Source organism: Leucopleurus acutus (assembly GCF_964270905.1).
Source record: "Leucopleurus acutus genome assembly, chromosome: 18".
NCBI lineage: Eukaryota > Metazoa > Chordata > Mammalia > Artiodactyla > Delphinidae > Leucopleurus > Leucopleurus acutus.
In genome coordinates this window covers 6,547,317-6,569,392 of record NC_139160.1, presented here as the reverse complement: position 1 = coordinate 6,569,392, position 22,076 = coordinate 6,547,317, and the positions used below count along the sequence as shown (strand labels likewise).

The 22,076-nt window shown below is 56.3% G+C and overlaps 1 protein-coding gene across 1 annotated transcript in view; it reads left to right on the top strand.

The window, feature by feature from the left end:
• SLC7A1 (solute carrier family 7 member 1) overlaps window positions 1-19,439 on the top strand; it is a 64,755-nt gene extending 45,316 nt beyond the window's left edge. Inside the window, exons 3-13 of the mRNA XM_082859299.1 lie at window positions 2,881-3,264; window positions 6,334-6,492; window positions 8,126-8,300; window positions 9,870-9,991; window positions 10,497-10,719; window positions 11,446-11,585; window positions 14,308-14,410; window positions 16,117-16,334; window positions 16,561-16,727; window positions 17,429-17,537; window positions 18,799-19,439. Coding sequence (XP_082715425.1) covers window positions 2,895-3,264; window positions 6,334-6,492; window positions 8,126-8,300; window positions 9,870-9,991; window positions 10,497-10,719; window positions 11,446-11,585; window positions 14,308-14,410; window positions 16,117-16,334; window positions 16,561-16,727; window positions 17,429-17,537; window positions 18,799-18,902 — 1,890 coding nt within the window. The 5' untranslated portion in view covers window positions 2,881-2,894 and the 3' untranslated portion in view covers window positions 18,903-19,439. The remainder of the gene's footprint in view (window positions 1-2,880; window positions 3,265-6,333; window positions 6,493-8,125; window positions 8,301-9,869; window positions 9,992-10,496; window positions 10,720-11,445; window positions 11,586-14,307; window positions 14,411-16,116; window positions 16,335-16,560; window positions 16,728-17,428; window positions 17,538-18,798) is intronic.
• The last annotated feature ends 2,637 nt before the right edge of the window (window positions 19,440-22,076 follow it).

Sequence of the window (22,076 nt, the reverse complement as noted above, 5' to 3'; positions counted from 1 at the left end):
GATACCACCCAGGGGCATGTGGCACACGCACTGCAGCTGCGCATCCAGGGGGGTCATTCCGGCCTAAAGTGAGGTCACCGGGCTCTCGGGAAAGTGTCCCCAGGCTCCAGTGTGCCCCTCGCCAGGCGTCCCAGTCGGGTCACTCCGGCAGCTCTTGCTTCTGCTCCAGACGGCAGCACATCTGGAAAGGCGTGTGCGCTGTGGACCCAGCCCTTGCAAAGAGCCCAGGGCACAGCGTGTCTGGTCGTTCAGAGGGAGGCAGGTGCCTCCTGGGCCCTGGGGTTACTTTCCTCTGTGAAGCTGAGGAAAGAAAACGCTATTTAACTGCACTGTCTTTGCTTTGCACTTGGTTTAGGGGAGAGAATCCGTCTGCTATGAACCAACGACTACATCTAGGAGAGCACGCGAGCAGGGCAGCGCTCTCTCCAAATGTCAGTCCCATTTACCAGGCAAGTTGGAAACAATGCCAGTAATGGGGAGCGTTCACACTCCGCTCCCCTTGAAGGTTCCTGGCTTCTTAAACTACTCCCCTCCCTCCCCAAGATGATGCTGAGCAGTTATGTGCCGCATCTTCACACATTCCTCTTCTGCTAAGGGTTGTGTTGAAATGGTGCATCTGCCCTTTTGACTTGTTATCCAAGCAGTGGTTTAGTAAAGGCTTTGCTGTTGTTCACAGCCTGACCTGAATGAATCCAGGTAAATCCTGGGAGGAAGAAAGGGAAAGGCAGGCCCGGGAGGACTCGCGCCCTGGGCTCCCCGGACAGCACCGGAGCCCCGGCAGGTCCTCACTGCCCGACCGAGCATCGGCAGCTGGCCCGTGAGTGGCCGGAACCCCCCCGGGCGCCATTGCTCCTTTGCGTGTCTCCTGGTCTGTCCCTGCCCTCTCAGCTCTTATCAGCCCCTGTGTCTGTGATTTTCCTGCTCCACTGCTGTTCCACTAACAAGGTCTTTTTCCCTCATTTCCTCCCACTTCCTCCCCACCTCACTGACGGTGATATCATTTCCCGCCCCCCACCCCCGCCAACGCCAGACCCAGATGTGGAGCCTCCCCCGCACCTTCCGAGCTCGTGACCCTGTCTGACACTGGGTGTCTGAGTTGTTTTCCCTCGTCTTTACGAGAAGGAGGTCGGATCGGATGAGTTGATTGCCCACTCTAGCTAAAAACTGAGTCTTGAGAAACCTTCTCTCTCCTCTTGGCCTGGCAGAGAGGACCATCCACTGGTCCCTCTGTGACCGGGAGCTGGCCAGTGACATGACCCACGGGGGCCTGGCCTGAGGCTGGGAGGGGGTGGGGCCACAAGGGTGTGGGCGGGCGGTCCAGGGCGCCAGGTGGTTGGGTGTGGACTTGGCTGGACCTGCCGTCTCCATTTAGACCGTTTTGCTTTCCAGTGACTTGCTTACAGCAAAGGTAGGTCAGTAAATACCAATGGATCATAAAGATGAATTTTTAGGAGCTAAAAGTCATGGTGATAGCTTATCTCTGCACATGCTGTTGTCTGAAAACTATCTTAGCACACGTTTACAGATCTATAGGAAAGCCGTGAAGCTAGTGCAGAGAGTGCCCACGCGCCCCGCACCCACTTTTCTCTCTGGTTGACATCTTACACTAGTGTGGTATTTTAGTTACGATTAACGAGCCGATATTGATACAGCGGAAGTCCACACTTTATTCAGACCGCCTTAGTTTTCCCTGCCATCCTCCTTCTGTTCCGGGATCCCATCCCCTCCCACGTGACGTGTGGCGTCCTGTCTCCTTGGGCTCCCCCTGCTCGAGACGGTTCTCCGACCTTCCTTGTTTTCGATGACTCCTGACGATTGGTCAGGTGTTTCGAAGAGAGTTCGTCTCGCCTGTGATTTGTCTGATCTTTTTCTCAGGGTTAGCCTGGGCTTATGGGTTTGGGGAGGAGGCTGTCAGAGGTAAAGGCCCTTCTTATCACATCATGTGGTCAACTATAACTTGTCACTGTTGATGTCGACCTTGGCCACCTGGCCGGGGCCGTGTCTGTCAGCGTTTAAATCACTGTCCTGGGATGCTGTTCACGGTGTGGGTGGCATCCTGGGACCCCCACTGGGTGTGTCCCGTGTGAGAGTCGGAGGCCGGGAGCCGTGTGTGCACGGGGGCCCCCTCTTGGCGTGTGATCAGGAGTGCATCACACAGCACTTGGGGCCAACATTTTGGTCCAGGGAAGTGCTTCCCCGGGTAGTGACGGTTACACGGAGCCCTAACTTGTTAGCAATTCAACGCTTTTCTGCTCTGGACCTAACTCTGTGTTACGGTGGAGACGGCCTGACCCCTGCCGTCTCAGAGGATCCCAGGAAGGTCTCTAAAAGGCGTTGTCATTGCTACTCAAGGCCTCTGGGTCCTAATAATTAAATTAAAATGTGGTTTGGTTTTCTTTCCCCAACAGCCCACTTGGAATGGCGTCTTGCTTTTCCTGGCAAATCGCACGATTATTGAGGGCAGGAACGACGTCCTCAATGTGTGCCTCTCGTGCTCCTTCTGCCCGTAGGAGGCTCTTGGTTAAGAACTGAAATCAGTGTGGAGGCTCAGCGACCGGAGCCCGGTCGGCCGGCGCGTGGGCCTCCGGGCGTTTCTCCCGCTGGTTAAGCCTGAGACCGGGAAGCCGTGGGTGGGTGTTGTGACCGCGGGCCGTGGAATCGTGACGTGCGAGGCCTTAGCTGTGGATGACGACGCGGGCGCACCTCGCCGTCCGGCTGTGATGAAGGGTTGGTGGTGAGGGCGGGGCGCCACTGACACACCTTGTTCTTTCTCTCGGCAGGTTTGAGCCGCAGGGCGCGCCTCGCCGTCCGGGCTGCGATGAAGGGTTGATGGTGAGAGCGGGGCGACGCTGAAACACACCTTGTTCTTTCTCTCGGCAGGTTTGAGCCGCAGGATGGGGTGCAAGGTGCTGGTGGGCATCGGGCAGCAGATGCTGCGGCGGAAGGTGGTGGACTGCAGCTGGGAGGAGAGCCGGCTGTCCCGCTGCCTCAACACGTTCGACCTGGTGGCGCTGGGGGTGGGCAGCACGCTGGGGGCCGGCGTCTACGTGCTGGCCGGGGCCGTGGCCCGGGAGAACGCGGGGCCCGCCATCGTCATCTCCTTCCTGGTGGCCGCGCTGGCCTCCGTGCTGGCTGGCCTCTGCTACGGCGAGTTTGGCGCTCGGGTCCCCAAGACGGGCTCGGCCTACCTCTACAGCTACGTCACCGTGGGTGAGCTCTGGGCTTTCATCACCGGCTGGAACCTCATCCTCTCCTACATCATCGGTAGGTCCGGGAGGCCCGGAGCCTGCCCCCTGCCGCCTCGGTTGTTCCCACCCCAGCCGTGGGCCGCGCCCCGCTCGGCTCCCTAGACACACAGAGTCTGGCGCCTCCCCGGCACCTGCGCCTCGCTGAACTGCTACACACTTTCCCTTTTCCTCTAACGCAAGGCGGAGGCCACCCTCGGGCATCACTGCCCTTGCTTTTTAATGATCAAGTACATGGGATGACCTTAGTGGGGACAAGCCAGGCCAGCAAGGAGGCCAGTCCTGTTAGCACGACAGACACAGAATCAGTAGGGTGTTTGTATCTAGTTAAAAAGGACGTAGTCTCTTTCAGTATTTTTTTTCTGATTACTTGAGTAAATACATCACTGATACAGAAAAATTTAGGAAATGTGGAAGAGCGCAAAGAAGAAAGTAGAAATTACCCACTCTGACAGCCTGGAGAAATTAATTCTCTTATTCATTCATCCTTTCAGCGAACGTTTATCAGGTACCTCCTCTGTGCCCGGCATCCCGCTCAACGTTAGACCCCGTGGAGGAGCAGGGTGACCTCCGTTCACAGAGTTTAGGGATGTAACACGGTTAATATTTTTGTGAACCTGAATGTATATTTTTCTGTCTAGCGTGTCTCTGTACTTGTAAAACAATACATAGTGTACATTTTTCATAGTGTTAGTTATTTTTCCATAGTAATGTTCTTTTTTTCTTTCTGTACGTTTTATTTTTGGCTGCGTTGGGTCTTCATTGCTGTGTGCAGGCTTCAGTAGTTGTGTCATGTGGGCTCAGTAGTTGTGGCTTGCGGGCTCAGTAGTTGTGTCTCGCGGGCTCTAGAGCACAGGCTCGGTAGTTGTGGCGCACAGGCTTAGTTGCTCCGCGGCATGTGGGATCATCCCGGACCAGGGCTCGAACCCGTGTCCCCTGCCTTGACAGGTGGATTCTTAACCACTGTGCCACCAGGGAAGCCCCACAGTAATATTCTTGATGATGTACCATTATATAGATTTATATACAGATAATTGATTGGGTGCCTTTGTGGGGTATTTAGATTGTTTCCAGCTGTGTTGTTGTTATAAATAGTAAATTACTTAATGACTTTGGCATAAAAAAGAAAAAGCTGTGCTTTTTCCTTTAAAATGGTCTAAGAAGCAGAATGTCTGGGTCAGCAGGCATGCGTATCTTCAAGGCCCGTGTTGCCTGCGATCCTCCTGACGGCCAAGGGCCCCTTTTCCTCACGTCCTTGCTGACTCTGGACTTGGCGTCAGCGTTAGAAACAACCAACCAACAAACGAAAACACCAAAAACATAGTCTTTTCTGTTCGATAGGTTTCAGTGTTATTCTCTTTATGTTATTTGTATTTTGATTACAGCCGAAGCTGAATACATCCACTTAAAAGAAACAAACGCCTGAATGTCAGAATAACTGAAGGATACGAGTGGCCGGTTCGCAAACAAATAATACAAATGGCCACTAACTGTTCCAGTTCTGCTTTAGCTCTTTGAAGTAATATCAGAAAACCGGGGCGTGGGATGAGTTGAACCCCGTGGGCCCCGCTGGCTCCCATGCCCGCCCTCTGGGAAGCCTTGTGTGGTGCTGGGCCTCTGCCTGGGCTCCACCAGGCTCCCTGGGCGACACCCTCCCTTTCTTTCCAGCACCTGCCGAGAGCTTACTCTTCTGGGTTGGAAAATAAAATTCCTAATCACGTTTTTCTCAGTGCAGCACCAAAACTTGCAACCATACACGTCCTTACAAGCTGCAGCCTCTCGGTGGGAATGCAGCTATTTTAAAGGGGCCGTTATGTTTCCAGAGGATTTACCTGCGAATAAAACAGAATGGTGAACGTGAAGCACCTGCAGCTTCTGGACCAGCAGGTGGCGACGGGGTCTTGGCCGGAGTGGTGGTGTCGTGTGAGACGCACCCCCGTGCTACTGCAGGCGGCTCTCGGCCTCACCTCCTGAGCAAGGGCAGCTTTTCTATCAAATGTGTTTCTTTTAAAAGCCACGATTCAAGGGTGGGGAGGGGTAGGCTGGCAGGAAAAGCTGGGCAGCCCTGTTGGCAGCGAGCTGGCCTCCGGGGCAGGAGAGGTAGTGACCTGTTTCTTCACTGGGTTGTGGCCTCGAAGGACAGAACTCATCATAGGCTGGCTACTCGGGATGAAGAAATGTGGTTTCCTTTTTGAGTTGTTGGAAGAACACTTAGCGTGAGACCAGACCGTGAAATGGAGTCCTGCAGGTCACTCTGGCCAAGTTCTGTGGAAGATCCAGACCACGGTCACCAGCAGGGCCCCCTTTGAAGATAAAGAAACTTTTTGTGGATATTGGAACTTTAGCGACATTTCCCGGGAAGCATTGCTGGAAAAGCAGTGCCGTTATTCAGATTAAGAGACAGAGAGAGAGCAGTCAGCTGCTCTTGGCCTTTGGGATGCTGGACGCCGCACCCAGCACATCGGGCAGACCCCTGGGGCTACGGCCCGCGTCAGTGGTGCCCGCCCGGGCCCGGAGCAGCAGAGGCAGGGGTGAGCGGGGACTTCGCTGCTGGCGTGGAGCCAGCCCTGAGCCGCCGCCCTCAGTCCCCCGCAGCGGGCGGCAGGCCTGTCGGCTCTGCTGCTGGGGTCTTAGGGGAGGCGCTTCCTGAGGAGCGTGGCCCCTGCTCACTGCAGCCCAGGAGTGGGTCGTGAAGTCACCTGAACGGTTCGCCCTCAGGAGTTCTTGTCGGATGAGATCAAATAAGTAGAACTCAGTACTGTCAGAGTGCCTCTCTGTGCTCAGGGTAACATTAGTTGGTTAGACTTTTATTGTAATCGAGTTACATGTACGTTCGAAACGCATGCTATACACGTCGTATTGATTGTGATGGAAAACGGGTTTCTTGCCAGGCTCCACTTCTCACGTCTCTGCAAACACTAACTGACCCTCACTTTCGAGTCAGCACATCCCGGGGTCCGGCGGCTGCCGCTGGACCCCCGTGCGCCGGCTGCGATCCCTACGTGAGTGCCGCCGGTGCCGAGCTTGGTGACAGGTGCTCCGTTAACTGTTTCCCTTCAGTTTTGTCTGACGGTGTGTTTCGTGGCAGGTACTTCGAGCGTAGCCAGAGCCTGGAGCGCAACGTTTGACGAGCTGATTGGCAAACCCATCGGGGAGTTCTCGCGGACGCACATGGCCCTGAACGCGCCCGGGGTGCTGGCCGAAAACCCGGACATATTTGCCGTGATCATAATTCTCATCTTAACAGGTAAAGCCACACACCGGAAGGCACTGGGTTGGAGCGAGGGGTCCAAGGTGTAGGACAGGCTCCCATTAAGTTGCTTTCTTCCTTTTCTCTTTCTCCCATCCCCCCATTTTCTTCTCCTTTTTGTAATTGATACAGACATCTTTTTTGTCAAAATGACTTCTTAGAGATTCACGTAGGATTGACCTCTTGAATCAGTCGAGTTACGTGTCATTTAATTAAAAGAGAATCTCAGGTGTTTGCGTAACTGTGGAATAAGATTTTGTTAATGCTGCAGGCTTTTTGATACAGAAATACAAATTCTTTGCAGTCAGCGGATGACGACTTGGAAAAGGAAAGTTGGCGTTTGTCAGCCAGGGCGATGTGGAGGAATGAGGGCCTCAGTGTTGGCGAAGGCTCGGGTGGTTTACACCCAACGGCCGGCAAAACACCCTTTAAGTAAATAAGCTTCACCACGAAGTTGCCGGTACGGAATTTTAAAATCGCAGACATGGCTTGGACACAGCTGACGGCAGCTTCTTAGTGACACTTATCCGAGTCAGCCACTAGGATGGGAGTTTTGTTTACATAAACATTAAGCTGAAATGCAGATAAATTCTCCTTTGAGGTTAGAAAATCTTGGATGGGTTTTAAAAACAACGTGCCGTATTTTACACACCACATAATTGAAATCATTCCGCACAGGCCAGTCTCAGCAGTATTTCTGGTCCAGCTGGCAGGAACATGTATCAGAAATTAAGTCTGCACGAGTGAGATTTTCATAAACACGAGAGGGAGGGACGCTGAAGAACAAACACGGCGGAGACGTGTTCCCTGTGATGAATTGCTCAATTCTGTCCTAATGCCTGTTTTTCAGAATTCAGTCTATTACGTAGAGCGTCTTTTGTTTTAAAACGTATGAGAGACCTACACGGCAGGGCAGTAGTTTCCAATCAGGTCAGTGGTCACGTGTCACCAGGCACCTTCCCTGCCTCTCTTCTTGCCCAGCCGAGCGTTCACTACAGAAGCGTGCCCTGCGGCAGTGGTGTCATGTGGCTCCCGTGGGCTTTTATCATTTGGTGTCGTCTTTATCCGGAGTTTACAAGCTGGCACTAGTCTAGCTTATACGTTGTTCTCCGTGCGCTGAGTCCCAGGAGGACCCGTACGCGGCAGGGGTCCCACAGCCCAGGTGGCTGTCACTGCTAGCGCCCCCTAGCAGTGAGCGCATGACTCCTCTTCTGGGAAACTCTCACCCTCCCGAGAATCCGAGCAAAGTGTCTCTTGGAGGAAATGAAATCCTGCCCCCGAGGGTGGCTCTGGGGGATGGAGGTTCGGGAAGAGGGAGGGCCTTGCTCCCGGGGGCCGTTGGCTGGCACGTCGCTGCCTCTGCTGGTGCCCCTGGCCCGGCGTCTCGAGTCCAGAGGGGATCTGGAAGGCCAGCCTTGATGGCTTTGTTCAGCACCCCCGCAGACCTTGGTTATTTTGATCCCTGCCTCTAGAATGAGAATGAATTCAGCCCCATTTCCTCCTCGGAGGTCTGACGCTGCTTGGATTCTTCCTAAGTCACCCTCTCGTCCCCGTCCCCGTCCCCATCCCAGAAGGACGTGCCTGGTGTGAGGTTCACACTGAGAGAGTTTCTGTTGACGCGCTTTTGCAGGACTCCTGACCCTGGGCGTGAAGGAGTCGGCCATGGTCAACAAGGTCTTCACGTGTGTCAACGTTCTGGTGCTGGGCTTCATCATGGTGTCGGGATTCGTGAAAGGATCCATTAAAAACTGGCAGCTCACGGAGGAGGATTTCCAGAACACATCTGGCCGCCTCTGCCTGAACAAGTGAGTGTCGCTCTGTGTCTGGGTGCGTGACAGTCATGAGGTTGGTGATGCCGTCGGCTATGACAATACGAGTCTTTTTTTTTTTTAGTGTGATTTGAACTAGAACGTTCTGTTATTATTTAATTGTTTTTTTGGCAGTCAAGTAGCTGAGGGTGTTTGATTTGTTTGAAGTTTGGGTTAAGTTTTCTTTCCTTGTGCGTGACTAAGGAAGGTGTCGGGGAAACAGCATCCTCGTTCTGATTCCAGGACTGTGCGTGGTTGGGGCTCATGGTCAGACTCACTCAGGAATCCCTTTCCCCTCATATTTCCCTCATGATCAAGCTCTGAATTTGCTTTCAGAAAAGATTTTCTCGCAGCACCGTGGCGGGAGCCACTTTATCTGGAAATGCCTTCCTATTTGACGCCCCAGAACAAAGAAGTAATACGTGGAACTTTCCTCACAGGCTTTTTTCAGAGGTTTTCAGAGTTACTGAAGTATCAGAATGTGATTACGGTAATCTCTTTCACTCTCACTCAGCTTGTGTTGCGTCAGCCCCGAGAGACCGTGGCCCCACCTCCCTTCCGTATCTGGGGCTCAGGACACCCAGGGCTGGAGGCAGGTGCCTGGCCAGCTCCCCAGGCCTCTGGGTGCACCCTTACCGACAGGCTCATCTTATCCAGGAAACAAAAGCCAAACGTGGAAACGGGCCTTTCTGATCTCTTGTCAGATTTTTGGGTAAATTTTAGGGTCCTAGGATGGAGAGTGGGGAGTTTTCATTTTGTTTTAATTGTGGCTAAAGGTTAAACGGCTCTGATGAAGAGACCTTCCTACCAGTACAGTGGCTTTAAAATGATGTCTCAGGTCCTGGAATCAACAGTCGGGGGGGGGTGGCGGCTGGCCAGCGAGACCACACGCTGGCTTTCAGGGACCAGATCATCCGCCCGGCTGTCCCGTCAGCCTTGAGGACGTCGTCTTCGTGCGCCTGGTTGCATCTGGGCTGTGGGCACAGGCATGGCCCAGCTCTCCCACGAGGGGACAGAGCGTGAGGACAGTGCGCTCAGATCCGGAAGACCCGCCCCACCCGCACGGGCACCCGCGCCGTTCACCTGGCGCACGGGAGGCAGGGGCGGCTTTTCTCCACCGAAACAGTTCACCCTTTCTAAACGCGGCATCTCTGGAAATGCTTGTTTTCAGACATGAGCTGCTGGTAAACGTGCAACACTTCGCATTTTGGTCCTGGGCGGGCGGGGACCGCCGCGCCTGGCGGGCAGCTGAGCCATGCTCTGGGGGTCCCGGGGGAGAGGCTGCGGTCGCCGGTTCCTCCCCTTCCTGACGGGCACCCTGCCTTGCGGTCCCTGCCCCACACAAATCAGTGTTCAGCCGGGGCGTCTGGAAAGGGCTTGGTGGCCCCTTGCAGCCCTGGCCGTGAAAAGCAGGGAGGCCCGTCGCCCAGGAGTGTGGCGGCTGTGACCGCTGTCCCAGGACCGTTCACCGTGGGGGGGGCCCGGCCGCAGGGGGGCAGCTGGGACGGCTCTTGTTGGGGACCACGGAGCGGGCGCTGGCCTCTTGACCGTGGCTCTCTCTTCCAGTGACACGGAGGAGGGGAAACCTGGTGTCGGGGGGTTCATGCCCTTCGGGTTCTCCGGTGTCCTGTCGGGGGCAGCCACCTGCTTCTACGCGTTCGTGGGCTTCGACTGCATCGCCACCACAGGTACGCCCGCCCCCCTCGGCCCACCCGGGCCCACCTGGCCAGGTCGCTGCTTCCCTTCCCGGGCGCGCGTGCGTGCCCGTTGCCGCTCTCTCCCTCCTGGGTACCGTGTGCGTGCGCACCTTCCTGCTAATCTTCCGCTTCATCACTCCCCGAGTGGCAGGCCTGACGGGAAGCGGCACCCTGAACGAGACCACCAGTCCCCTGCGGGCCGGGAGGATGGCATTAGCTGCGGCTGATTGCAGACCTGTGCACCCTCCGGGAGACATAGGGCCGCTAAAAACACCATCGTCCTGGTGACCGAACAGGCCGGGCTCCCGGGCCTCCCGCGTGTTCTCTGCTGAAGGCGGCGAGTCTTCCTTGCCGACCATCAGTGTGAAGGCCGAGAACACTGTCCCTGGGCTTGTGGGTGTCGTGGTCTGTGGTGCCGGGGGAAGGCCCTGGTCCCCACAGGGCCGCGCGCCATGGGGTGGTCCCGAGCCCCCCGCTGACCCCTTGCTCCTTGCAGGGGAGGAGGTCAAGAACCCCCAGAAGGCCATCCCCGTGGGCATCGTCGCGTCCCTTCTCATCTGCTTCGTCGCCTACTTCGGGGTGTCGGCCGCCCTCACGCTCATGATGCCCTACTTCTGCCTGGACAAGGACAGCCCCCTGCCAGACGCCTTCAAGCACGTGGGCTGGGAGGGCGCCAAGTACGCAGTGGCCATCGGCTCCCTCTGTGCCCTTTCCACCAGGTGAGGAAGCGGAAACTCCCGGGAAGGCGGGTCTGCTGTGAATATTCCTCTTGTCCCTTGAAATAGAGCCAAACCCCAGCCCTGATCGTGTGGCTTCTCCCCTCGTGCTGCTGTCGGTCACCCCAAGGGCTGTTTGTGTTACTGACATTTCATCTCGAAGAACCTGAAGCCCACATTTTAGCACTGTCTACTCAGCAAGGTCCTGGTTCTCTGTCCCCATCTGTGGCCACTGGACCGGGCCGCCTCTGTGAACGCTGTCTTTTGGCCCTTAGTTTGGCCATAAAGCAGAGGCTACCTTGAAAAGGGGAGCACGTGCCTTTTAATGAGAAACACTTTGCTCTGATGTTTTCTGCTGGCCTGGACACACAGGAAGTATTTGCTAAAAACAGATTGACCACAGAGAAATCCTCAGGAACGCAGCGATGCTTTTATTTTCTGCTTGATTCAGCTAGAAATAATCACGGGAATAAATACAAAATTTCTCTTCCATAAAACTGTGTCTAGCTGCCACGCTAGTTTACGTCACACATCTCCCGTTCCTGTTAGCCTTTGCAGTGAGTGCTTTTCCGGGGGTTGGTGTGTTGAGTCCCTGTCTTTTAGGTGCGGGCTTCACAGTTTGGAGACAGCTAGCTGCCTCTCCTCGGTGGTAAACACGCATGGCGCGTTACGGTGCCTTTATTCCCATGAGATATCTTACGGATGCATTTTGCTTTTCTTCCCATCTAGCCTTTTAGGGTCCATGTTTCCCATGCCTCGAGTTATCTATGCCATGGCTGAAGATGGGCTGCTGTTTAAATTTTTGGCCCAGATCAACGATAGGACCAAAACACCAATAATCGCCACGTTAACCTCAGGTGCCATTGCTGGTAAGAACTGGAATTTCACGTGCCAGTGTTTTAACAGTGGAGTCATTATTCCCTAGGGAAATATCTTGAATTGTGCTGGTCTGAGAGACGCTATAACTGGTCTTTTTTAACTTTGGGTTTTTACTCTTGTACCTGGTTTACTTCAGGGTAACTAAGTGCCTTTTTGACAAAAGGCAGAAGCCAGTTTTACAGAGCATGTGATGGAATTCTCAAACAATTTGAATTTTTAAATTGTTATCGTTTCATTGGACAGAGCTTAGAATACACGCTGTCCCTTCAAAGCCCGGCGTCTTTCCCCTTTTCTGAATGTCCCCGAGCAGACCTTGGTGGGATGACATTTTACACGGTACAAACCGGGTGACATTTTGTTGGTACTGGAAATTCACCATCCGTGCGTCTTAGCTTGTGAATTCTCTGGGAAGTGAGAATCCCTTATGATCGATGCTTTATAAAGCGTGTCACCTATTCCCCAGCGGACATTGAGGGTGTGGCTGGTGAAGCCATTCGCCCTGAGTTTGTAAACAGTGGCAGGTCCAGAGAAGGCTGATCTGACCGCCTATCGGGTCCCCCGCCAAGAGGACAGTTCCGAGAGATGAGAGCCGGGGGCTAGAGAACCCTTGGAGCTCTGTGTGTGCCAGGAAAGCCATGGCAGCACCGCGAGGAGACTGTGCTTTTTTTTTATGTTTCCTCCTTGAATTGCGTTTCATAGCCCAGGAGGCAGGTGCACACAGATGAGAAGCGGAGGCTCAGAGAGGTAAAGTGAGGGTGCTCTCGCCCGGTGAGTGCAGAGCTTGCCTCTTGGTTCCTGGTTTGTTTTGGGGCCAAAATGGCTGGTTCCTTCCAGCCCATGAGTAGAGCAGTGGGTCTTCTTGGTAAATGATGACACAGGATACCAGTGACAGTTGCATCACAGGAACTTGTCAAATAGCCTCGAGTGAGGCGCATGACCATCTTACAGAGTGAATTGTTGTCAGTAGCGTTTACGCCCTTAGCAACGTGTGCGTATAGTTTTTTGGATTAACATTACATAATGAAGGAAAGCCAGTTTTTCTTATTTTACACGTTCGTTATGTGAGTCTGCATTCTTGAGGGTGATTGCCGTGGGCAGATTAAGGGGCACCATGTGTCGAAATGTGACCAGTATGTTTAAGGGATTAAGGAATTGGAAATAGTGTTTTTTCAGTATTTACTTGTAATTTGATTGTATTGAAGACTGGCCTTAATTTCCTTCCTGTGCTGATTAAGGGACATCAAACTATAATGTTTAAAGTGACTCACATCGCCAAACCAAGGGTTTGCTTTTTCTTTTCGTTTGGCGGGGGTGGTAAGTAAGTACTTAGTTTTCTAGAATCACCTCACGTGGAAGAAGTTTGGCTCGAGTTCCTCTGAGTGGGAGCGTAGGCGTTTGTAGCTCACACAGGGGGCTCCTCTTCTAATTATCCAGAGGGGCCTCACTGCTCTTTAATTCTGTTTTTTAGCCTCAGTTTGAATTTGTTTTACTTGCAGTGGTCTGTGTGGGCTTGAGAAATATTTGTGGAAGAGTTACGGCTTAGTGTTTATGTTTCAACTTGTGTTGATTGCATGTGATTTGAAAATATCCCAGAGTAGATCCAGCCAAGTTATTTTTTAAATGGGAAACTCGACACATATACCCACATAAATAGCCATGCATATTCTCATAAAGATCTACAGAAGATTTTCAAAGAAGCATGCCTGTTTTGTTTTGCTTGAAGTGGGGTCATGGTGAAGGGACTGTATCGTCTGGGAATAACACTGCTTTCCACGCCCATCTTCTGGGTTAGAATCCTCTGTTGAGGGCAGTGGACTTGCCCCCAGCCGCTGCCTCACCACTGTTGCCTGCTGATGCGAGTCTCCGGTGAATGCTTGGGGAGGCCAGCGGCTGTCTGGTCTGCCTAGTTCAGTGGCACATACCTAGCACCTAGTGACTGGCATGCTCACGAGTGCCACTGGATGAGGGATGAGGGATGAATGGGTGGATGACGGATGGAAGGATGGATGATGGGTGGATGACGGATGGATGGGTGGTGGATGGGTGGTGGATGGGTGGGTGGGTGGATGGAGGATGGATGGATGGATGGGTGGGTGGATGATGGGTGGATGGGTGGATGGATCATGGGTGGATGGTGTATGGCTGGATGATGGAGGGGTGGATGATGGGTGGGTAGTTGATGGATGGATGATGGGTGGGTAGATGATGGGTAGGTGATGGATGGATGGGTGGTGGATGGGTGGTGGATGGGGTGATGGATAGATATACATGTCTGTCTATACGTCTGCATGGTGTAGGGGAAGACACATTGGACTCAGAGCCATAAGAAGCTAGCTTAGAGCCTGACTCTTCCACTTAATAGCTGTGTGACCTTAGGTAAGTCTGTCAACATGTCTGAACTTCACTTTCTCCATTTTTAGTGTAGGGATGGCTGGCAAAATTGCCATGAGGGTCAGAAAGGATCATGTTGATAAAAGTACTCTCCACATAAATGTTAATTACTATTACTGTCTGTTGAGAGCTGCGTATATGGTTAATCCTGAGCTTCTCTCCCCTTCAAGCAAAGTCACGGTGTTTTTCCATGGAAAGGGCCGGGGAGAGCCAGGGGGAAAGCAGAAGCGGCACGCCTCACACAGCCTGGGCTGCAGGTGGGTGTGGTTCTGGCCGGCTGTGGAGGGCCGTGCTCGGTCCTGACGTTCGTCTCCTCCCCAGGGGTGATGGCCTTCCTCTTCGACCTGAAGGACCTGGTGGACCTCATGTCCATTGGCACCCTCCTGGCCTACTCTCTGGTGGCTGCCTGTGTGTTGGTCTTACGGTAGGTACGGCTTTCTGGGTTCCAGGACAGGCACCCTGCCAGCCTTCTTTTTAGTAGTTTGTGTCAATGGTCTATACAGTGTAAACTTTAGGCTGCGGACAGCTCCTTTGGGGCCCGCCTGGGAGAGGGTGGCATCTGGTGGTTGAAAGCCTGGTTACAGAGAATATCCCTGAAGAGTCCGGGGTGGCCCCACCTGTCTCTCTCATGGGCCCTGATTTTCCTGGCTAGATGTTGGGAGGGTAGAGACAGGTTATCAACCCGACTGTTGGGCCTGGATCCTTGGATCAGAATTTTTGAAGGCTTAGGGTAACGATTTCAATTTGGTCCAGGTTCTGGGACAGAGAGGACTGGGGTCAGGCCCTGGTGGGAATTGGGAGAATCCAAGACCTGTGAAACGTGGGTCAGTGTGGTGCTCCCGTGACAGCAGTGCACCGGCCCCAGAGGAGTGAGTGCCGTTACAGGAGTAGCCGACAGTGTTCAGGAAGACTCTCCCGGTTCTGGCTTGGAGTCCTGTCTGGACCGGGCCAGCCCCGTGGAGGGCCCTAATAAAGCAGTTCTGGGCCGAGGCTTGGCGTGCTGGGGTCCTCCGCTGCCTCGGTGCCCCTCCTTTCAAGCACACCCCTGCCCCAGTTTCCCTTTGATCTGGGAGACAGGGCTCTGCTTTCTCACTCCCAGGAACGACCCCAGGTAAGGGTACATGATGAGAACAGACACTCGTGCAGGTGCTCAGTGTGGTCACCTGGGGAGCGCCCCCCCCCCCCTTTCTCAGGGCTTTACACTTGCCAGGACACTGATTCCATCCCTAACGTGCTCTACAGCTAATTACCTGGCTCTGGAGAGTCAGCTAGAGCTAGCTTGCTAGTTTCCCACCCCTTCTTCCTTCCCAAGAGCTCAGTGCTAAAATCTCTCTGAGGTCCACCCCACTGTCTTAACAGACCGAATGGTATTGTATGAGTGAGTCAGTGAAAAAAGCGGTTAAATATCTTTATATTCGCTCTTAGATTATATGCAGAATAATTCGTAGAGCACTCCGTTTTGCAAAGCGGGTGGGAAGGATCCGACCTTTGATCATCTTGGCTGGGAAGATACGGAGCCTCATTTAAAATGAGTGTCTCACTTGCAGGTGGCTCGTGTCTTGAAAATCCTGGTCCTTCACCCAGCTCTAGAGAGTTATTTATTCCAAGGCACTTGGAGTTTTAAAATAAATTGATCCAGTTAAGTCTTGCAAACAGAGTTCCTCGAATTCATCAGGCTGCAGACATAGTTCTCTGGCTCTCTGCACCAGACAGGGTCCTGACGTAATTGCTTTCTATTTGTGTCTGTGCTGTTAGCCCCCTTGCAGCCATAGTTTTGTTGGAAGTGGCCTAACATCTTAAGCATCCAAGGGCCAGTGCTACTTTTCAGAGCAAGAGACACTCTTGGGACCTTCCTCTGGGCTGGGTCATGGTGGAGGTCAAGTTGCCTCATAACAGAGACACCAAGGAGGGTGTTGCCCAGAGAGGTAGGAGCAGAAGGTGAGGCCTGGGTCTCCTCCTCTCTTTCTGTTTGCAGGAAAATGTACCATTCTGATCACCCTCTTCCCATTTTATGCCCTGTGTCCTGGGCAGCTTACCTCTGAAGGCTTACTAAGAACTTGAGTTAGTGTGTGTCCTTTTGCTTGTTAATTAAAGCACATTACGACGGTCAAGCAAACTGCTGCTTCACAGGTACCAACCGGAGCAGCCTAACATGGTATACCAGATGGCCAGGACTAGTGACGAGCTCGACCCAGTCTACCAGAACGAGTTGGTGAGCACCAGCGATTCCCAGATGGGCTTTTTACCAGAAGCAGAAAAATTTTCTCTGAAAACCGTACTCTCACCGCAAAATACAGAGCCTTCCAAATTCTCTGGGCTAATTGTGAACATCTCAACCAGCCTCATAGGTAAGAGCCTGCCCTCCCCTGTGCGGCGTTTGGGGTCTTGCTTATCCACGGGGGTGGGCAGGAGCCGCACTTGCCCTGGACCGTGACATCAGTTATCCTGTCCTAACTGGGGTGGGTGCCTGCAGAAGTGGAGCCTCGCTCTCCACGGGTTCTGGGGAGAGCTGAGGATATGTGTGTGTGGGAACTTGGGAAATGACTGCAGTGCGTTTCCCTCTCTCCCTCTTAGCCCTGCTGGTCATCACCTTCTGCATGGTGGCTGTGCTTGGCAACGGGGCCCTGGCAAATGGGGAGCTGTGGGCAGTCTTCGTGCTCGTGGGCTCCGCCTTCCTCTGCTGCGTGGTCACAGCCATCATCTGGCGGCAGCCCGAGAGCAAGACCAAGCTCTCGTTCAAGGTGAGCAGCTCGGCCTGACCGGGCTGGAGGGAACCCCCCGGGAGGCTGTGAGCCTGGCGCTCCTGCCGGGAGGCCGCCCTGCCTGCCTGGGCTCTGCGAGGCCTGGGTGGGCGGAGGGAGGTGCTCGCTGGCCGGCCTCGAGGGATGTGAGCCTGGGGCTCCCGGGCACAGACGGCGCCTGCTGAGAGAGGCTGGGCCCTGGCTCTCAGGTGGGGTAGCGCCCTGTGTTCTCTGGGCTTCTCATAAATAAACGTTGGCCCTGGTGGATCGCATGTCATCACCAAGCCTTGGGGATGACCAGGGCTTCTGCATTTTTAGATTCTACACAAAATAAGGTAGTTCAGCCTTAGAAATAAAGCAGAAGCTCCTCTTCCGGCCCCTTCAGGGGAAGCGTGAGAGGGGAAGTCAGACGACAGCTCACTTTGGCGATTAGTAGCGTAGGACAAACTCCCACCTACTAGGATTTGCCTGCGGGGGTGTATTTGGGGGGTGCTGGGGGTACGGGGTGTGCGCTGGGAGACGGGGTGTGGGTACGGGACTGGGGACTGGCACTCAGCCCCTCGCCACGTAGACCTGGCCGTCCGTATCAGCCTCGGGTGCGCTCCTTTCTTGGGTAGTTTCGCTAAATGAGTCGAGCAGACGCCGTCTGTCCCGCCCTCTCCATCGCGTCAGACCTGACGCCCCGCCTCCTGTCTCCGCAGGTGCCCTTCTTGCCGGTGCTTCCGGTCCTGAGCATCTTCGTGAACGTCTATCTCATGATGCAGCTGGACCGAGGCACGTGGGTCCGGTTTGCAGTGTGGATGCTGATAGGTACGTGACTTGTGGTTTCGAGGTGACCAGCACGTGACGTCCCGGCAACTCTTGGAGGCCCCCAGCCCCGCCAGCCTATGCTGAGCTGCTCATTCGTCCTCCCTGCTACTGGCTGGATGGCTTGTGCCCTCCAGCCGCCCCCGTTTCAGATTTCAAAACACAGCGTAAACACGCGTAGTCAGCGGTTTCCTCTCTGGCAGTGAGGAGCTCCTGGTAGGCTGCGGGTCCTCCCTTCCCTTTTAGATAACTTTAAAGCCTTTGTCTGAACTAATGATCTCGGGCCAGAGCTTGACATTCTCAGAACGAGCCCGTGAGTCTGCTGTCCATCCCAAACACTGGGCCGTGGGGACTGGCTGGGCCTGTGGGAAGCAGGGGGGTCACCCTTTGGGTGCTGGCCCCATTTAGCACCAACCGTGGCCCCTCTCTGGGCCTCTGACAGCAGGCGCTGCAGAGATGGACCCGGGTTCCTTGTGTAGTGTCGGAGGCCGGGGGCCGAGGCCCAGGAGACTGGCCTTGACCGGTCGGGGCCACTGACGAGAGCAGTGACCTCCAGGCCGTGTTGCGGCCAAACCCCCCAGCCCCAGTGACTGCGGGAGTGGAGGCGGCAGAGGTGGGGGACGCCCGCTTCCGAGCATCCCCGACATGCTCCTGGGTCCCAGGGCTTTTGGTGGCTGGGTCCGTCCTTCAAGGCCTGCTCTCCTGTGTCACGGGCACAAAGGTGGCCCCGGGGTGGGGGGACAGTTAAGGAGCGCGGACCTCTGTGGCCCCTGACACTCACTGGAATGACTAAATTCACGGGTTGCACGCAGTCCCAGGCTACCTGAATGTCTAAGTCACTCAGGTAGGGAGAACGAGGGCTGTACAGACGGCGCGAAGAGCCTGGGGAGCCCTAGCGCCCTGGGACGTCCACCGTGGCGGGGACAGCGTGACTCCTGCAGGGTCTGTCCTGGCCCCCCACCAGCGGCCGCGGGGCACCCCGCCAGGTGGGCAGCAGATGAGGCTGTGGAACCAGTGCCCACCCCGCCCCCGGGGCCCCGAGCCCAGCCGCTCCCCCGGCCTGAGGCTGCCCAGAAGGACGCGCCTTTGCTGAGCGTAGAGGCGACCCTGCACGATGAGTCGCGCCCTCCTCCACGGGGGCCCTGCCTGGGGCCGCCAGCTGCGGAGGCCTCCCGGCAGGGCCGCCTGCAGAGGCTGCTGCGGGGACTGCTTCCCGGGACCCGACGGTGCCCACTCACACCCGGTCTCTGCCCTCGGCCCGCAGGCTTCTTCATCTACTTTGGCTATGGTCTCTGGCACAGCGAGGAGGCGTCCCTGGCCGCCGACCCAGCAAGGACTCCTGACGGTCACTTGGACCATTGCAAGTGACGCACAGCCCTGCCCCCAAGGCCCCGGCAGCACCTCGCTCACCCTGCGCATGCACGGGACCCGCCCGCAGCCAGAGAGCACAGTGCCGCGACGGGGCGGCCCACGGCCTGCGTGTCCTGCTCAGGCCGGCTTGCTGGGCCCGTCACCTGGCAGCTCCCAGCTGGGGCCACGGGGCCAAGGCTGCCCACCTGCCTCTGAGCCTCTCTCTGAGCAAGACAGCAGCCCTTCTCCTCGCCGGCCGGGCGCCCCTGCTGCTGCGGCCTTGGGCAGAATGGAGGTCACCTCCTCTCATCACCTGAGCGGTCCGGCCTCCCTTCCAGGGACTGTGCTGGACACTCCAGTCTCCGCCTCCCCGCCCAGCCCCGAACAGCCGCCTCAGATGCCAGCCGAGCACCGCGACACGGTCTGTGCCCAGCTGTGCCGCCCCCAGCCTGAGGACAGAGTTTACTTAGGAAGGAAAACTAGACGGTCTCCTTTTCCTGCTTCTGCTGAACTGCCTCCGGAGGGGCCATGAGGACTGTGACACCCCCCCTTCCAGGCAGGGGCTCCGGCCCCCCTCGCACACTGCACACTCGGGCCACGGGACCGGGCTCTGCGCGGGGCCAGGGCGGTGGCCACTCCACCCGGACCTCCTGCGGCCACCAGCCGTCCAGGCCCCGGGCCGGTTCCTGCTGCTCTGGCGCCTCTCAGCGCCGGCCGAGTCCTGAGTAACTGGAATGTGACACTGTTTCTGTAGGACCCGCCTCGAGCTGAGCTGAGCGGAGAACAGCGCTTTCTGTGGTCCTGGCTCCGCCCTGAGTCCTCCTCTGCCGCTCGGAGGTCGGCTTCTTGGGTCTCAAGGTCTCCGAGGCCGGCGTCCGCTCATCCTGAGTGACGGCGTGGCCCTCCAGCTGCTTCTGGCCCCTCTCGTGTCTTATCCTCACGTGGAGTCCTCCTGTCTGCCGCTGTGAATCGGTCACTCCACTGAACTCAGCAGGCGCTTAACAGTGGCGCGGCACACGGCCGAGTGATCACCCCGAACTGTCCAGGGTGCGGGGTCTGCACGTCACATGGGTTGGGGTCACGTTACCGTGCCTCTCGTGTGGGTGTGTGTCGTCCAGACGCTGCGGGTTTGTGTGCGGGTCGGTGACCCTGCCCCGCACCCCTGCCTCGGTGTCCGTGTGTCCCTGTGCACACGGCGCTCCCTCCCGAGGCCCTGGGGACTCTTCTGGTAGCCGGGCCAAGTCTTCCTTCCCGAGAGTGTAGTTCAGTAGATGGAAGGGCCGGTGTTGGCAGGTGGGGCAGGCGTGTTGGACTCCACGGGAAGTGTAAACGCTGCTTGGCAGCTTCGCTCCCCATATGCTCTCCCTCTGGCCTTTGTCACAAGCCTGGTAGAAAGAAGCCTGATGAACTGATGGCACTCGGTTTTTCTCCCTCTGCCCCAGAAAGTTCTTGGAGGAAAATGCAAGAATGCGTGAAGCAGCCAGTTGGCAGGGTCGGCCTTCGTTCTAGGCTCTGGTGGCCGCTCTGGTCGCTCGTGGAAGCTTTATTCTCAGTGTCACTTGTGAATCTTCCAGCGGGAGGATTGTAAGAGCCCAAAGCTTGGATTTCCAAAGAAAGGTATTTAATTTATGTAGCTTGGTGCATAGTAACGTATTTTGTGGGGTTTGGTGTCTGCCGTCCTCTGGGGCCTCTTAGCCGTTGGTTTGCGTGATGTGTCTGCTGTTTTTCCACAGAGGCAGAGAGCGCAAGGGAGAGAGGGTGTCCCAGAAAGGTGGCAGGTTGAGGTGTTCTTTCTCGTTTTCGTTCTGGCTGACATTTCCCCGTGCGACGCCCCCCCCCCCCCCAGCAGACGGCACGACTGACGTTTCAGCCAGCAGCGCTCGTGGCTCTCCAGCCAAGAAGGTGTGTCTCGGCATCTCACGGGGCGAGCGCGTCCTGACACGTGGTCCCCTTCCTCACCCAGAGCCGCGAGGTGCCGCGCAGAAGGGCAGTGGCTGCCTTGAGAAGCGCCCCGCCCTCCCCCCCGGAAAGAGCACCTGGGGTCCCGGGACGGGGCCTGTTGAGAGCGGGTCTTCACGCCGTTGCCGAGGGTTTTCTCTTCTGTGCGTGGGCGGCGCCTCCGAAGTCAGTGGGCCTTCTGATCACACCCCTCCTTCCTGGCCCTGAGCTGGACACGCGCACAAACACGTACACACAGAGACCTGCCAGACAGACACACGGACACAGACACACGGCCAAAAGTAACTGCCGGAAGTGCCCGACGGTTTCACATCCCAGCCCCTCCCGCACTCGGTCCCACGGCTTGGCTAGTTTTCCTGCAGAGTCAGAAGTTCCACATTTCCAGTGACGCGCCCTTCGGGGATACCGCGTCTCCTTTTATCTGTGCACCAGCCCCAAACGGTCACATTGGAAAGACCCGCTTGTGATGGGGAAGCGCCCCTTCCTGCCGCCCGCGGCCCCCTCCCTGCGTGTCCACGGCCTTGTGAAAACCCACGCGGGGTCCCCGGGACCTGTGCCAAAGAGTGAGGGGTGCGGGGTCTCCGGAGAGGCGGTGGGCCCCGAGCCACCCCCGCCCCGGGGTGGGGGATGGGGGCCTCGGGCAGGAGCTCGAGCCTCCGCACGGCCCCCGGCTCACCTGCTCGCATCTCCTCTGCCCGACTCTGGGCCGGCTTTGCTTTACAAACCCAGAGGGCCGCGGGACGGAGCACCTTTCCAGGCCGGCTTGCAGAAGCTGCAGAGTTTACACTGTCGTCAGGGTCACTTGCGTCTCCCCCACGCTGGTTTTGTTCCGTTGAGTCCGTGTCCATCAGGTGGTCGGCTTCCTGGTTCCGTGTAGTTTGGACACCACGGGCCTTGCCCTGCCGTGTCCACTGGCGACTGCAGCAGCACTGCGGAGGCTTCTGTGCCCACCCGGAGCCCCCGGGCCCCCGGCACTCCCTTCTCCACCTCTGACACATCTGTTCACACCTGAGAGGGGCGCGGGCCCGGCGGGAGCCTCACGACGTGTTTGCTGTGCTTTGTGCACGGCGTCAGGGGGGCGGGAGGCGGGGGGGGGGGGGGAACCGGGCTGTACCTGGCCTCCTCTCCTCCACCTCGTCCTCCAGGCAGGCAGCGTGAGTTGACAGGTCTTGCCGTCCCGCCTAGGATGGCGTCTAGCCTGACGTTGTAGGCAGAGCTGTCAGCATTGGGTGT